The sequence below is a fragment of the Mya arenaria genome, chromosome 3 (assembly GCF_026914265.1).
Source record: "Mya arenaria isolate MELC-2E11 chromosome 3, ASM2691426v1".
NCBI classification, from domain to species: domain Eukaryota; kingdom Metazoa; phylum Mollusca; class Bivalvia; order Myida; family Myidae; genus Mya; species Mya arenaria.
The window spans coordinates 33,501,938-33,519,699 of record NC_069124.1 but is presented as its reverse complement, the minus strand read 5'-3'; the positions used below and the strand labels follow the sequence as shown (position 1 = coordinate 33,519,699).

The window sequence follows — 17,762 nt, the reverse complement described above, 5'->3', positions numbered from 1 at the left end:
GTTCCGATGTGCTTTATTTAGCACTGGAAAATGGACAGTTTTAGGATCATGTAGTCCAGTACGCATACTGCAACCTTGGCTTATTTTGTTATACTTTTTGTCAGAATAATGTGGATTCAGCCGCGTACTCGCGTAGAGGCAGCTACGCGCCTTGTATTTTGACAAAAGTAGGGACGATTGTTAAAAGGAAATACATGCTATTCATACAAGTAAGAAATTTATTATGTTTCTTCTCAAAATATAGTCGGCTCTTAGTTGTCTTGCACATAAAATATTATTGAGAATTATAAGATATGTAACGCCATATTCTGTTTATAGATATACTAAACTTGATAACTGTAAACGTTATGTTGTTCGTCCATACCTTGATGTGCCTTTACTATAAACTGAGTATAAAGGCAGCAAACAGTACCCATCTCCCGACACTGATGTGTTTAGCCGAGCTGTCAACGAAGTGGGTTCTCAATCTTTGTAATGGTTGAAGTTGTTAGTATGTACTTACAATGAATGATAAAATGCCATGTAGTCGCAACATTTATTTTTTGTAATTATATACTAATATTTTCTTAAGTTTTTTAGTGATCTACATTATATTGTATAAAAAACACTGAATGGGTACGCCACTGTTTATATCTACTGCCGCGTTCACCTGATTAAATCAATAATGGCTGACAGCCGATTTACTAAAATAAATGTATTGAGTACTAAAGAAATACTACCTTCTCATTGTGCAAAATATAATGTCGACCACTAAGTTCTGTTTAAAGAAAGATCAAACTATGACTATAATTATAAACTCATTTGATTGAAAAGCAAATGCAAATGTAAGATAGAATACAGTCGAACCCCGTTGGCTCCAACTCCTAGTCACCAGCAAAATTACCATGAGCTCGGGGATTTCGAGCGGGAATGCCTACCTTTGTTAAAGAGAAATCGGTCCTAATCATCCAGTTCGAGCCAACGAGAAAATCGAACCAAGCGAGTTCGAGCCAACGTGGTCGAATTATATAAATACCAAAAACACACATTCCGAAAACTTGACGGACAAGTTTGAAAATGGTTTTAATTTTGAATAGCATTCTCAGTAATAATTAAAAGAACAAACACCTCGCAAACCTATTGCCATTTTGAAATGCCATGCAAGCTTAAGTATCTTTAAACATGACAAATGCTGAAAAAATCTTTATTTTAATAGATATACAGTAATACACATTCAATCGTTACAGAAGTTTTATTATGTGAAGTGATGCGACCATGCTTATGTTTATATCAAAGTTCTTAGTGACACGAAAATGAATTAGTATACAGGAAATTATTAAATACACTGTTTACAAGGGAAGTTAACGCTGCCAGGTCTTTTTTTGGTCCATTTGGTATAGCCCGATTATTATCAGGGCGTTTTGACTGTAAACAGTTTAAAAGCGTTTGTTGACAGAGACTTTTGTAAACAAACGTTAAGAGTGAAGACTTTGTTTTATATATATTTTTATCCTATACATTTTAAAACTTAGCAGTTATTTATTAAAAGATAGTAGATCCTGTTTGACAGAATAACTTACGTAGACTTGTTATGAGTAGATACGATGGCACATCGAAGGAGCAGCATAAACACAGAAAACGTTCGCGATCTAGGTCGATTGAACGCTCGGGATATGGAGAAGTCGATAGACGTGAAGTTTCTTCACAGAGAGATAAGGAAAGATCCAAACCAGAGTCAGATGATGGAGACTTTAACTTCCTGCATTATAAACAGTCCTTAAATAAAATTTTCTTCAGAGATCAGAATGTCATCAGGAGGTTTGTTGTGTTTTTGATCATCATTGTTTAGGCTGATATTGGCAGATCATGGTGGTGGTGTTAGTAGTTTATACTCCGGGTCCCGGCGTGAGCACATTGAAGGGTCCCAGAGTGACAGTTCAACCACCGCACACCTATCCTGGGCGGTGAACCAGTACTAGGTGCCTTCACTTCTGCAAGGAACTGACAACTTCTGTACATGCCAGGGGCAGTGGTACAGTGCGAATGGTCGTAGAAAGGATTTCATAACCAATCACACCAGAAGTGACCTGGTCCGCCCGGGAATCGAACCCGGGTTGTCCGATTAACAGTCCAACACTCTACCGACTGAGCTAACCGGGGGGACATTGGCAGATCATACAATGTACTACCCAATTTAAAATATGATATAGCCCAGACTGAACAATAATACGGCTCAGATTGAGCAATGATACGACCCTGATTGAGCAATGTTACCCTCTGATTGAACAAGGACACGCACAAGTTTGAGCAACGATTAAACTGAGATTTAGATAAAACAGCAATACAGAACAGGTTGTCAATGATATTGCTCAGCTTGAGCTACAATATGGCCCAGGTTGATCAACAATATAGCCAAGGTTGAGCGACGATACGGCACAGATGGAGCAACGATATGGCCCAGATTAAATAACTTTTCAGCCAAGATTGAAGGACTATACTTCCCAGATTTAACCACAAGGCCCAGATTGAGCGACCAGAGAGCTCAGATTAAGCTACAAAACAGCTTAGATTGGACGACGATACAGCCTAGATTGAGCAACAATACATCGAGGATTGAACGCCATTTTGGCCCAGATTGAGATAGATTCGGCCCAGATTGAACAACAATGCGACCCATATTGTCCAATGATACGGCCCAGATTGAGCGATTGTAGACCCTATGACCCAGATGACTAAATTTACTTGTCATGGATCCTGATTCCAACCAACTGTGCATTACTTGGACTCCCAAAATGACCTTTTGTTGAGAATAAAACATTACCACATACCCCCCAATTTTTAACCATGACAACTAAGAATCCAAAGCTTAAAACGCATGGGGAGTACCCTGCCATATGGCCTAGATCAACTAAGATGAGATGTTTTGTTTATTGTAATATTTTGCCAATATATAGCACCAACTTAAATATATGTTACTATGACTTTAAATAACAAAATATATGATACATTTGCATTTAATGGATTTTGAATGATTATTTTTTTCTGTTCTTTGCAGGGGAACAAAGGAATATGATGATTTCTGGGTGTTTGTGGAAAAGTACCAGATATTTCAGAAAAGACAACCATCAAAGCCTTGTGGTAAGACTAAATCAATAACTATTGGAATTAGATGATTAATTGATAAAGTTATATTTATTAAATTCTGTGTGTACGAAGTATATGTACATAAACCTCTAACCATTTATAAGTTGGGTAATATTTTTAACTACTGTTTTTTTGTAATAGTTTTAACTTGTTTATTTTACAAAGATTGTGAAACATGTTATTACAATGTTATATTAATCACTCTCATTGGTGTTATGTTAGGGGAGAGTGTAGTCATGTGATGTGGGCAAAACTGGAGTACCAGGAGAAAAGTCATGAAACCCACTTGTCTGGCTTGATAACCTAAAACAAAACTCACATGTGCCCAGGCTGAGAATTGAACCTGGGACTCATAGGTGCGAAGCGAGTGCGCTCACCACTACACTAACTGGAAAACATATATAAGTTTAATTTCATGCAGTTGCAATTACTAATAATAAGACATTTGTAAAAATTAATGAAATAAATTATATTACAATCACAGTCGTTTGATGTGTTAATCGTTGTCAGCAACTGTGGAGAAAAAGCCTGTTCTTTTTTGACAAAAAATGTATACAACTCATGCAGTTCAAAGGTTGTTTTTTATTATGTGATTTACATGTTAGTCTATGAAATTTCAGCATCTTCATCAAGCGACAAAGAGAGTAGACTTGGAATTCCTAGTCATTATGACAAACGCTATAGAATCAATGTGGGGTTGGTCAACAGAGATGTCGAAGACTTCTTGAAAAAGGGGAGACTTGCAGGTTTGCAGTTTTATAGACCTTGTTGGCTGTATAAATGAAATTATAAATTGACCAGCTTTAGTTTAAGTTTATACTAATTTCTTTTAGCCCAATTGTTACGACAGTTGATAACTTGTAGAATCACTTTGGGGTCCCTTTCTTGGATAGAAACCGGTACTGGTATCCATTTTGATAGGCCGTAATCAAGAACTCCAAATGGGGATTGAACCCACAATATCTTGGGACTTGGGTAAGAGATGGACACCTAGATCTCTTAACCACCCTTTCAGCTTTTAAGTCTGATTCTAATGAAAAAAATAGTATTATTTGTAGAATTTTTTGTTTGTTTGAAACACGAACAACTAAGTTGATAATTATGTCTACCCAAATCACTTCTTGTGATTTTAAATTTAATTTTCAATGGTCACATGATCTAATACCCATTATTTTTACAACAATTACCAGATGCTGATATAGATAGGCGTTTAACTAAGGACAGAGTGAGAGAGTTCCGGGCTGTCATGCTGCACTATCTTGACTTCCAACAGAAACAAAAGGTAACACCAGACATGAAATAGTGATCAAGTACAGTAAAAGATCCATGGATAAAAACTGAGGTCATTGATAATCGATTGCATAACCCAGGATTTGAAATATGGCTGTATTCTTTAAGCATAGAGTCTGTCTGTCCGTTGGTACTCCCGTCCATGTGTTTGTCCATTACAAATTTGTCACAGCAATAACTTTGAGGATTTCATTTTAACTCCGCAGAATTGTAGAGCACCATGGAATTCAGGCTCATATCTCAAAGGTCAAGGTCACACTTAGAGGTAAAATGTTATAAAACATTGTTTTCAGAGATTATTTAGTGCTTCATTCATTACCTGGAAACTATTAATTGAAATTTAATCAAATTTCTTTAAATTGAAGTGTACCATTGAAAGAAGTGTCCCGCATAATTTTCATGCTCTTATTCAAAGGTCAAGGTCACACTTGGACGTCAATGTTGTACAATATGGATCGTAGCAATTCAATGTGCCATATCTTATTACTTACTGGAATGTAATCAAACTTCTTGTGTATACTAATAATACATTTTAAGGCACACTAGTTAACATTTAAAAGCAACTTGTTATTATTTTATACCACTAGTATTAGCATTTTATGAATTTTGATTTTAGTTGCATAATCAAAAATTGATCAAATGAACAAATCCAATGATTTTATAGCAATTTTCAAACCCTAGGTAATATACAATGCGTTTTTCAGCATGAAGGGTATATTTGAACACTTTTGGTTAAATGGGAATAATATGCATTGTATATGTCTAACAAAAGACATTTCCATGCAAAATTCTACAAAATGTCAATAGTTGTTGTTCAGAAGAATTGTTCAGATCTCCATGAAATTTGTTTTTTGTAATAACACTTAAGCCTATATACATTGTGTATGTGTTATTGTTTGCCAGCTAGCCAAGCTGAAAAAGGTGCGGACGGACCAGGAAAATCTGCCCATCTACCAGTTCAAACAACACATCATAGAAACAGTCAGCCAACATCAGGTCATCATCATAGCTGGAGACACGGGCTGTGGCAAGTCTACACAGGTACGTATGCAGGCAGACAGGAATGGCAAATTTTGACTGTGAAGTTGTCTAGTGCCAGTAGTGGGATAAACATGTATGAGTTATGGACCCTGTTGGAAATAAGCTCTTACACTTGTGCAAAGCTTTACTGGTTATCCTGTGCAAATTTCATTATTTATGTTAAAATAAATATGTTACTAAATTATTAGGCTTTTTCATTAATATCTTAAGTACTAGTAATATGTAGTAATTTATAGTAGTATGATTAACTTTCTGTGATATAAATTATTATGATTCTTAGTATAATGCAAGTACAATCTGTGATATTTGTGGTATTGATGTATATCAATGTCTTGTTGTATTTATGAAATATTGACATTGCACGAAAAAATCTACTACTACTAGTCTGCCTCTCACACAATGGATCCTAGCTTTGAGCCCATCCACAGGCGTGTTCCCTTGCCCTCTCTTAAAAGACAAGACTACTGATTTCTACCCTGGAAAGTGACTTGAGAGTGATTCATATCAGCTTACAGCTGTCTCCACAGTCTAATATAAACTAGTATAAACTAACCGGGGGAATATTGAATGCCCTGTCTCAGGGTTGTATGTAGGATATACTATATACATTATTCATTCATTGTTATAAGTGAGGTGAGAGTGGTCTAGTGGTATAGGTGTCAGCCTCTCACCCAAGAGGTTGTGGGTTTGATCCCCACTAGGGGTACTTTCTCATGGCCTCTCAAAAAGGACACTACTGGTTTCTGCCCAGGAAACGGACTCGAGAGTGATCTTATAAGCTATCAGCTTTCGTCTCAATCGAGCTAAAATAAATTAGTATAAACCAAACCAAGTGAAACAAAAGTTTTCAACAAATGAATGTTAATTGTTATTGTTTTCAAAACTGGTTGGAAGATACTTTAAAACAAAGTTATCATTTTCGTTGGCACTTTTTGCTATTAGTTAACTGGGTAATGAAAAGCTTTCAAGAGGCCTTACTCAACCTGTAATTATTTTTTTTTATTCCTAAATATAAACAAATGAACTAGCCAAGACTGAGAATGCGGCTTAAATATGCTTAAACTATTAAAGGTTTTGTATACCAATTTGTTTATAGGAATCACCTTGTCCCGTCCGTCCAACCATTTGTCCTGGGACATCGGGACAAGTTCATTATTACTCCATATGTTTTACTATGGAGTGGATCATTTTTGTATATCATTGTTGTGTTCTGATGGAAATGCTTGAGGTCTTGTTTGTTCATATAATGCCACACTGGTGTGAACAATTTGAATTATTTCTGGACCTAAAATGCTTACGGTATATGCTAGCCAATGCAATATAAGTCAGTTGGCCCCAATTTCTCGAAAGTTCTTAAGCATAAAAAGCAGCTTATTTCATCAAGCCATATTTCTTACTTACTGGTAATCTTGATTTTACGAAATAGAAATTAGTTTATAATTATAATGATAAAGATAAAAAAAAATAACAGTCTAAAAACTCTTAAAAATGTAAATATTGCATAAATTATACCAAAATAAAAATAGTGAGCTTATATTAATCTTGTTATAAGGGACTTCAGAGGCAGTGATTACGAACAGTCTCAAGTCTGAGTTCAGACTCAAGACTCATTATGGTAAAAAATCGTTTTATTCTAATTTCCTTCTATCAAAGAATTGATGGTAAAATTTGCTGAAATATATTACTGTTTGAATGTTTTACTATTATTAACATAATTTTTTGTAAAAGAAATGCAATAACTATGATTTTTTGTTCCTTTCTAAATAATACCTTTCTGAGTCTGAGTCTGAACTTGGACTTGAGACTGTTGGCAATCATGGCCCCAGATGTTTCGTGAAACTAGGGCCTGGTATTTTATGACCACTCAATTTATATCCTTTTAAACAGGTTCCTCAGTACCTTCTTCAAGCTGGCTTCACGAACATTGCGTGCACTCAGCCCCGGCGTATAGCCTGTGTCTCTCTCTCCAAGCGGGTTGGGTATGAAACCCTCAATGAGTTTGGCACTGAAGTCGCATTTCAGGTCAGTGTTTTTTTCAGTCCTTTTTGGGACCAAAATTTGGCACAATTCCCATCGTGAAAAGAAATCCCCTTTTTTTAAGGAGCATTGACCTCTTAACAGCAAATGTAACAATATAGTGCCATTCATGAAAGGTTTGTTGAAGAAAACAAGTTGAACATTACATGAATCATTTGAGTACTTTTCCCCTTTTGGCTAAAACAATGCTATTTTTCCCATATGAAAGGGCCCGCCACCATTTCCTTCTTACTGGAAAAAATATCTTCAGGTGAGCAATACTGGATATGTGTGTTTGTAAGGATATTGTAAGATGTGCAGGGGTTCAAAATTAATACTGAAATCAGGATTGATAGCTTTTAACTTCAGACTATTGTACTGTACAGTTGTAAAGGATGTTTTTTGCTCTGGCTGTTGCATTAAAATCAGTACCTTAAAATAATTATAAATGACTTTGGAACCAATTTCAAAAGGGGTTTAAGCCCCTTTGCCCTGCTTTGGGCATGGATCCTTTATACTGGAACTGACCATCTGCTTTTTTCAGAATTGACAATTATCAGCTGTTAGAACCCATGGGTGCAACTCGTCATTCTACTTTCCTTTTTCCCCATTTTTTCACATGGTTTAGTTATACAGTTTTGAAATTTTCAAAATATAATTCATTTTCACTAAATCATTCTTTAAACTTATATATACATAGCAAACAATAACTAACTATCATATAAAAATAATTTGTATTTTTTAATACCGTAGGTCAGATTTGAGAAAACGAAAACCAGGAATACCAAGATTCTGTTCTTGACAGAAGGTAAAATGTTTTGTCCTTATATTCTCATATGTTATTACCTTATGTTCATACTAGAGTGTTTTAAATGTAGAAATTGTCACCCCAGTGCAATTGAAAATAGAATCAGATTTTAAGTTCTTCATGGTGATTATAATGATATTTTTTTTTGATCTTTTGTAATTTGAACAGTGATATTTACTGTATATGAAACTCTAGGGACAGATTGCATTTATTGTAGTCCACACAGAAATCTGGCATTTTAAAGTCTAGTGTAAGCTCAAGTATTCTATCCTTATTGCGCATCAAGTGCAAATGTAATTTGTATGGAGTTAGTGTTTGCCTTCTTGACACAGACTGGTACTGATTTTCAAAAATTAGTTCACCAAAACTGATCCTACTCAAATACATAGAATAAACCAGTCTGATAATTCTGCGCAATTCCACTTGTATATAACATGTAAACAAATATGAATGACATAATCTAATGAAAACCTATTATTTCTACATATTACTTTACTGTTACAACTAAACAGGTTATTTCATGAATTTAACTGTTTCATTATCATGGCCAAGGTTTCTTTCTATGCTGTAATCAATTTGTAAATCTTAACCTGCTACCTGATTTCAAATGGTTCTAGAAATAATTATAATCTGTCATATACATGTATCCGCCAGGTTTATTGCTACGCCAGATGACGACGGACCCACACCTCTCCATGTACAACGTGATCGTGATTGATGAGGTGCACGAGCGCCACATTCACACCGACTACCTGCTGGGCGTGCTCCAATGCCTCGTGCGTCACCGTGACGATGTCAAGGTCATCCTTATGTCTGCCACCATCAACATTGAGCTGTTCAGTAACTACTTTCATGAGGCACCTGTCATACAGGTAGAGGGACTCAAAATTTATCAGACCCCATTTTCTTGAACAGTTTTAAGTCCCTTATGCAAGCTCAGCACACTATTTTTGTTTTGGCATGAACTGTGAAATATTCTCTTTTTAAAGAGTTTTGGACACTTTAGAAGAAAATAGTATTGAAAACAACCATGATAAACCATTTTTTTAAAGTTTAAGTTAGTAATTTGGTTAAAAATAAGATTCTTAAGCTTGTTATGCTTAAGATTTTTCAGGCAATCATGGAGAAGAGTTGAAGTTGTTTGGGCATTTGCGTCCCTTATGAAGAATAGTTTAGTTTCGGGGTTAAATCACACCATTATTCATAAAATGCAATTGTTGAATGTACTTTTGAGTTATAATAAGTTGAATTGCTTAAAAGAATAAATCATTTTTATACTAACAACAGGCCGCCCCCCATTAAATCGTCTTAGGTTTACTTTTTATTACAATATAGGAGAAAAAAAGTAATAAAATACACCAAAATGCACCATTTCAGACTTGAAATCGTGTGAATTTTCTTGGTGAGTTAGCCGAAAAAACCCTGCCTACATTTTAAACCAAATAACTTTCAGTTCTTAGGGAGGGTCAAAGGTCGAAAGGTTATGCCCCCTCTTACCGGTATGTCAAATTCTGGATCCACCCCGGAATCAAATCATTTAATTATAAAAACTAGCCTGAAGACAATCTGTGGACAACTTATTTAAGTTCTTTACAATTGGCTGCAGAACTTTAACTTGAAAGATTTTGTACAACCTTGTTGATGCTCACAGTACACTAAATTAAATAATACTTTTTTCTTAAGGTGCCAGGGCGGTTGTATCCCATAGAGATGGAGTTTTGTCCCATACAGAAAGATTACAGCAGCTCTCGGTCAGAGCGACTCGACCCCACACCTTACCTTCGTATCATGCAGAGGATTGAAAAGAAGGTAGAACCCGGTGATGTTTATTTGTCTTCTCGGGCAATGTTTATGTACAGTCGCAAGTCTAGACTCAGACTCTGAAAAGCACTTTATTAAATTACAAATTTAAATTGATTGAGTGTTAGTAGTTGGAGTTGCATCATAAAAGATTAACCTCTTTTTTGCCTATATAAATGCACATTCAAATGTATTTCATTTGACACTTTTTAAGGTCATTTCCAGTTTGAGATTTATTGCTTTCTATCTAGCTTTTATTTTAAAAGAAAAAGGATTATGGTCAATATTTGGCCAGTTTGCCTTTTTGAGGAAATGAAAGTTGAGGTATTTTTATAGCCTTTGTATCGGTGTTGGTGTATTGCAAAAACTTTGATCTTTGCCGTGACTGTTAAAAATGTTAGCATGAAATTTATGCATGTTTTATATGACAATATGCAAATGTGTAGCAAATCCTAACATTCTTGCTAAAATATTTGTCCAGTAACCTTAGACTACCTTTGAATAAACAATAGCAACAGACAAGCATTTACATCCCCTTGCTGTGCTCCTGTTTCAGTTTTCTATCACATCCACAAAACATATTTTGTGTCTTTTTGCTACCCAGTATCCGAAGAGTGAGCGTGGTGATATGCTGATATTCCTGAGTGGACTGTCGGAGATAATGTCAGTGGTGGAAGCTGCTCGGGCTCTCGCTCAGCAGACCAAGTCTTGGATCATACTGCCTCTACACAGTGGGCTTTCAGTAGACGAACAGGAAAAGGTCTCTTGATGAAGATTTTTTGCTTGCCAAATTTATACATTAAAAATATGTCCACTGATAAATCAATTTTCATTAAATAATTTAAATTGTAATGACAATTTTCTTGGATATCACATTTTTCCTCATATCATGTGAATGGGGCCGGGGCTCTTCTGATAAGGAAGATGCATAATTTTGACTAAAAATTGGTAATTCTTATAGAATGCTTGAAAAAATCAATGACAGAAACAGGGAATTTTATTTTCACTTCAAGAAAAAGTATTTGTTATAGCATTGGGAATGGGTCCGCACTTCAATCCCAAATTTGTAAAAAAACAACACAGTATCATGACACAACTATGTAGTAATTGTAAAAACCACAGAAAATGGAGACATTTGACTTTTTAGAGCAGTATCTTAACCGTAATGTTTAACCATAAATTGAAAAGAGAAGAGTGGGTCCAAAATGGTCTGGGGTTCTCCCTCAAAAAGAGCAGAAGACATTGGCAGTTGAACTTTTATTGTGCGGTATTCTAAAACTGTAAAGGAAAGGGCCGCCCTTTCTATCCACATAAGATAAATCACTATCATAGCCTCACCCTGCACTAATTCCAGGTTATTTATGTAGATTGGACATTAACTATTAAGGAACTAGTTACTCAGAGCAATTGAATGGCAAGTGTAATATATACAGCAAAAAACAGAAGGAAGTACCTTGAAATTAATAATATAATAGAATATGATTTTAGAAATAATTTTGAAAGAAGTCTTACCTCACTAGAAGAGATACCTCACTTTGGGCATTAATCCCTCATACTCAAACAGACCCCTGGCTATTTTTCAGGATTGACATTTATCAGCTGTTAGAACCTCTGTCATATCCTTTATGCTAATCAAATGAAAAAACCTTTTTGAAACCATTTATATCCTCATTATTTTCAGGTGTTTGACATAGCTCCTGAGGGTGTTCGCAAGTGTATTGTATCTACAAACATTGCGGAGACATCGGTGACGATAGATGGGGTTCGGTTTATCGTGGACTCTGGCAAGGTAAAGGAGATGAGTTTCGACCCTAAGTATAAAATGCAGCGGCTACAAGAGTTTTGGATCAGTCGAGCCAGCGCAGAACAGAGGAAGGGGCGAGCTGGTAGGTATATTTGATGCACTTTTGAGTAACTTAAGAGTGGAATGTTATTGTTATACCTGTATGCAGGTAATGGCATGTAACAGGTAGTCAAAAAGGTTTTAAGTTTTTACTGGTTTATATTTGCGATCAATGTCAATTTTGCATTTGTTTTTGTTTTAACCATTTTTATTTTTTTTACATTCATGATGACAGATTTGAATCCAGTCTGTATATTTAGTAGCTTTTTATATACTAACTAGTGAAGTTTTCCTTCACAACATGATGGAATTGCAAATATTGGATAGAAAAAAGTGTTGTCAGTAGTTAAGATGTTTGTGGCAAACTTTTGGCTGAGGGCAAAGGTATAATATGCTCAAAGTACGTATTTGTATTAATCATAACATTTTGGTGTGTGTATGACTTTGTGTGAGTATGTGAGTGTGTTTTTTGTTCATGTGTGTATAATTTGCATAGAGTCTAAACCTGTTGCCAAGGGACCAGCAAAAATACTTAGAGCTTCGTGAATATCAAGCAAAGTGGGAATGCTTACATAAAGTAAAAATGATTCGGTTATTTACATCAAGTTCGTGCCAACAAGGAAATTGAGCCGAGTGATACCGAGCCAACAGGTTTCGACTGTTAATATTATAATTTTGTGATGAAATTTGTTATATTCCTTTCTTGTAAATTGATGCATAAAAAATGATCAGTTATTGTAAAGCTTTATTAAAGGTGCTTTGTTGCTATTTTACCTTAATTAATTTCATGGCATTCAAAACTGCTCCTTTCAGGGCGTACCGGCCCAGGGCAGTGTTTCCGGCTGTACGAGGAGCGTGAATATGAGGCTTTCCAGGAGTACACGACTCCCGAGATCCGGCGAGTGCCCCTTGACTCCCTTGTACTCCAGATGATCAGCATGGGGCTGCCCGACCCCAGGAAGTAAGTATGGGTATACAATAACTGTCCACACTAGTCCAGTTTAGTTAGGATCAAACAGAAGTAGACCCCTTATTAATGATAAACACCTTATATAGAAGGGGTTTGAAGTTCACGATTACTGCTAAAATTAGGAATGAGAGCTTTTGACAAATTTTGTCAGAAATTTGTTTTTGCTCTCATGTTTGCATTAAAAATAGTAGGAAAATATACCGGGGGTAAATAAATTTAGAAAGAATTCGATACGGAGCTCAAAGCCCCTTTAACCCTGCCTTGGGCATGAATCCTTTTCTATTTTTCAGGATTGACAATTTTGGAAACCCTGCTAAATCCTAAACATTTGCAATTTATATCTAATAATAACAACAGTTGAAACCAAAGCTGGTGTATTGAATGAACTACAATATATTTTTTGCTTTTAAAATGTTTTCAACTTTGTATATAGTAATGCTATATAACTGTGTATGACTTCCTTTTCAGATTCCCATTTATTGAGCCCCCAAGCCTGGAGAGCCTGGACAATGCGGTGATATTTCTACGCGACCAGGGGGCGCTACATCAGGACGAGAGCCTCACTCCCATTGGCCTCATGCTGTCCAAACTACCCGTTGATGTCGTCATTGGCAAGATGCTTATTATGGGCTCCATATTTCATGTGAGGAAGATAATGTGTACATGTTCACTTTAATTTTCAGATGCATTTTAGAATCTGTAATAAATTGATATATTAATATAACTAGGCTGTTCATCGTAGAAAATGGTTGCTTTGATAATGAGCTGTACATTTTTAACAACAATTTATTTTTTTATCAGAAAAAAAAACGAGTACTTCTTTAGTTCTAATGTCCTTACTTGAGCATGTTTTAAATCAATTATGGAACGCAAAAGCTACCATAATTTTTTTCAAAGTCAATTAAAACAAATAAATTACTATTATTCTGAAATTATCTTAAAGACTTATGTCTCTACAAGGTGGTCACTAAAAGATTGTGCAAATATTATAGTATTTAAGTAAAATCTTTTAATAGTTAAAATCTTATTGTTGGAATCATATATAATATACTATTCTGGTTTGTTTCTTTACAGATGATAGATCCAGTGCTGTCAATTGCAGCAGCCATGAGTGTCCAGTCTCCTTTCACCAGCAAGATCCACACAGACGTTGACTCTATGGTACTGCATGTTGTTTCATCTATTTGTAATCATCTTGCATGTTGGTTGAACACGTGCCAATGTTGGTTGAACATCTGGTATTTTATCATTGTTTTATCTTGTCTGTATATCAAAACAAAGTCCATCACATGCAAAAACTTTATGTAGGCCGTAGCTTGAAAAACATGGAATTTAGTATTTTAACTCAGTTGAGCATAAAGTACTCAATGGTGAGCTATTGTGATTGCCAAATCTGGCAGCCATCATCCAGCATCAATATTTTAAAGCTTTAATATCTATTTTAATCAGGCGAGCGATATAGGGCCATTTTACCCCTCTTTTTATTATATACTTTTGTTTGATTTATGATAAACAAGATACTTCACTGTTACAAAATCAGCACGCGCAGGGCTGGGAAACAACATCATTTCCAAAATGACATTATACTTGCATACAATTTGACTGCTTTTCTGAAAAACTACAATTAAAACTGTCATTTTTTCTCACATAGTAAACAGAATAATTGTTTGTTTTATTCTGAAATTGCAATATATTTCACCTTGTGAACGCCACTTATGAGATATATATTTAAGTGCTTACTTTGAAGTGAAATATATTCCGATCATACACTGAAACAAACAATTACCCCCAATATAATTTGAAACATGATACCCTATAGATTCACTGTGACAATATGTGTTGATGTATTACTTGTAAGAGCTTTCAGTGCTATGATTTTGTTTCATGAGTTTATAAAAATTCTCTCCCTTTGTAATAATTAGGATATGGTAGAATGTGGAATGTGAATAAAGTGTTTTCTCTAAAGTAGTCTTTGCGTTTAACAATAAGTACATGCAAATCAATATCTGCAATATGACTAGAATATTTGTCAAGTTATGCCCTGTGAACGATTAAAATTGCATTCATTTGCAGTGTTATTGTCCCAACCATGTCTTTTTCATATTTCAGGCTGCCAGGAAGACTCTTGAATCTGACCATGGTGATCCATTCACATTGTTGAATGCCTTTGATGAATGGATACAGGTAACTCTTACAATAACAATTACCATCATAATTAGGCCATGCATAATTGATTCTGTGTTTAGAGTCATCAGCTGGGTAGGTTTTTAACTGAATGGATACAGGTAGCTGTAACAAAAACAAATGTCTTCTATTAGGCCATGCTAAATTGATTCTTTGCTAAGCATCATCTGGTGGGTAGGTTTTCAGATGAAATTTTACAGGTAGCTCTCTAACAATAACAACTATCACTTTAAGGCCATGCAAAATTGATTTTGAATTGATTCTGTGTTTAGCATTATCAGGTGGGTAGGTTTTTAGCTTAATTGATACAGGTCATTCTGACAATAACAACCATCACCCATAAGGCCATGCAAAATTGATTCTACCATTATTGGGCTTGTAGGTATTGTAATTCAGCTACATTAATACAGGTAGCTCTAACAATAACAACTATCATCCATTAGGCAATACAAAATTATGTCTCCCCAATAAATTCGGAGACATATTGTTTTTGCGCGAGTTGTCTGCCTTCTGTCTGACTGTGCTTCTGTCGGTCAGTCCGTCTGTCTGTCCGTCAGAAATAGTGTTCACTCCATTTCTCTTGAACCACTAGAAAGGTTTTGAAATAAATTGCCACAAATATGATCAATTTTGTATGGTGTTAGCGTAAATTTACCATTGTTGCTTAGTATGGAGAAAAAATGCTACAATAATCATTAAAAAACGCAAAGTGTGAATACTAGTTTTCTTGCCTTAGTTCCATGATCTCCCCTTCTACATTAAAACATAACTAAACAGTACTGCTCAACAAATCAAATTATCTATGGTTATAGAAATTAGTGAGATATATATTTATAGCTTAAGAAAAGGTTTATGGTAAACACTATAATTTTAAATGAGCTAATGCTTATGCCTCAACATACATGTTATGTATGTATTACTCTATTCAAAAAGACACAATATTATATCTCTATGTCAGGTAAAGGCTGAGGGTCGGGGAACAAAGAAGTGGTGTCAGAGGCGAGGCCTGGAGGAACAGAGGTTCTACGAGATGACCAAACTGAAGAGGCAGTTCAAAGATCTCCTACAAGTACTTTGGGAGTTTTCTATTCTAAAATACATATTATACAGGGGTCTAAAGATATAAATTAATCCTAAAATTAACTATTATATTGTTTTTTGTTTCAACGTTTTCATCAAAAGCAGAAGGAAGTAATTTGAAATGAATGTAAATGACTTTGGAAGTAATCATATCAACTTGATATTTAATATTTTTAGTTCATGTTAAAATAATATTAGGTGTAGAACAAAAAAGATTTATTTGTAATGTTTGGTGCACGAAAAAATTTAAATACGGTATACAAGTTCTGACTTCTGACTTATCTATTGCAGTAGCCATAGCATAACCTGTCAATATAAAATTATTGATATAAACAAGCATTGACATTTTGAAGTAATGTTTCATTAAAAATGCTCTGCCAAGGTGTTCCTTAAGTGATCTGACAATTGGCGGTCAGTAAAGCAGTTTTTGAGCAGTTTGGAATACAGTTGAACCCTGTTGGCTCGAACTGAATGTAAAGGACTGATTTTTTTCTACTGAATGTAAGCATTCCTGCTTGGCTCAAATTTACCAAGGCTTAAGGTATAAGGTTTTAACAGTATCCCTGCATATCTGAGTTTTCTGATTTTCACCAGGATCATGGTTTGCTGATGAAGGCAGGGGAGGGGGAAGAGTACCTGAGCAGTGCGGAACGGAGACAGAAGCATGGGGAGCGGAAACGCCTCTCACAGCTCCGTCGGGAACAGAGGAACGAGTCCAAGAAGAGGAAGGTCCTGAAACTTGACCAGGATGTAAGTGGCATGGATTGCCTGCTTTTTAGTTTTATGTTGGTAATATTTTTATTTAAGTTTTAATGATAAATTTTAAGTATATCATTGTCGTATTCATTAGAATCTTGCAAAAACATTATCTGATAATATGTGATTGTTTACAATGATATTGTATATTTCTTTAGCACATGACATTTCTTTTGCAAAAAGTTATTGTACAGTTTCATGCACCTTCAAAATATTGATCTTTAACCAAGGACATAACACTTACCAGTCAAAATCTTGAGTCCCTTGATTAAGGATATACAATCGAACCTATTGGCTGGAATTCGTTTGGCTCGATTTCCTGTTGGCTGGAACTGGGGACTGAAAAAAGGACTGATATATTTTTACTACAGAACAAAAATTTGTCCCCTCTAAACTCAAAAATGCTTTCCACCAGGACCATTAAAGTTCAGTTGTAGGTTGCCCTTGACCAGTAAATAACCCCTTTTGTTTGAGCGTCATTGGGTTAATGATCAAGGTCACTGTTTACTGTCTTATGAAAATTTTATCCAGACAATTACTTGAAAATAGTTTGGCCTGAAAATAGTTTGGCCTAGGACCACCATATTCCACTTGACCAATAGAAGACTTCCATTGTTTTTTTGGTCAGTATGTTAAAGGCCAAGGTCAACAGTCTTCCTAAAACTTTGTCTGGACAATTACTTGATAATGGTTTGATCTATTACCATGAAACTTCAGTGGTAGGTTGCTATTTACCAGAAGTTGACCATTATTGATTGTGGGGTCAGTTGATCAAAAGTCAATAATCAATTCCTTTTTCTGTAAACAGCTGGATACAATCATCTTCAACATGTTTCTGACAAAGTGGCACT

The 17,762-nt window shown here is 35.3% G+C and overlaps 1 protein-coding gene across 1 annotated transcript in view; it reads left to right on the top strand.

Moving 5' to 3' along the window:
- Nucleotides 1–1,444: 1,444 nt before the first annotated feature.
- Nucleotides 1,445–17,762, top strand: part of LOC128226501 (probable ATP-dependent RNA helicase DHX34) — a 33,368-nt gene continuing 17,050 nt past the window's right edge. Inside the window, exons 1-17 of the mRNA XM_052936404.1 lie at nucleotides 1,445–1,797; nucleotides 3,035–3,117; nucleotides 3,744–3,869; nucleotides 4,314–4,405; nucleotides 5,317–5,454; nucleotides 7,342–7,476; nucleotides 8,224–8,278; nucleotides 8,933–9,150; nucleotides 9,962–10,087; nucleotides 10,683–10,838; nucleotides 11,760–11,964; nucleotides 12,735–12,882; nucleotides 13,360–13,534; nucleotides 13,966–14,052; nucleotides 15,001–15,075; nucleotides 16,034–16,144; nucleotides 16,750–16,905. Coding sequence (XP_052792364.1) covers nucleotides 1,571–1,797; nucleotides 3,035–3,117; nucleotides 3,744–3,869; nucleotides 4,314–4,405; nucleotides 5,317–5,454; nucleotides 7,342–7,476; nucleotides 8,224–8,278; nucleotides 8,933–9,150; nucleotides 9,962–10,087; nucleotides 10,683–10,838; nucleotides 11,760–11,964; nucleotides 12,735–12,882; nucleotides 13,360–13,534; nucleotides 13,966–14,052; nucleotides 15,001–15,075; nucleotides 16,034–16,144; nucleotides 16,750–16,905 — 2,313 coding nt within the window. The 5' untranslated portion in view covers nucleotides 1,445–1,570. The remainder of the gene's footprint in view (nucleotides 1,798–3,034; nucleotides 3,118–3,743; nucleotides 3,870–4,313; nucleotides 4,406–5,316; nucleotides 5,455–7,341; nucleotides 7,477–8,223; nucleotides 8,279–8,932; nucleotides 9,151–9,961; nucleotides 10,088–10,682; nucleotides 10,839–11,759; nucleotides 11,965–12,734; nucleotides 12,883–13,359; nucleotides 13,535–13,965; nucleotides 14,053–15,000; nucleotides 15,076–16,033; nucleotides 16,145–16,749; nucleotides 16,906–17,762) is intronic.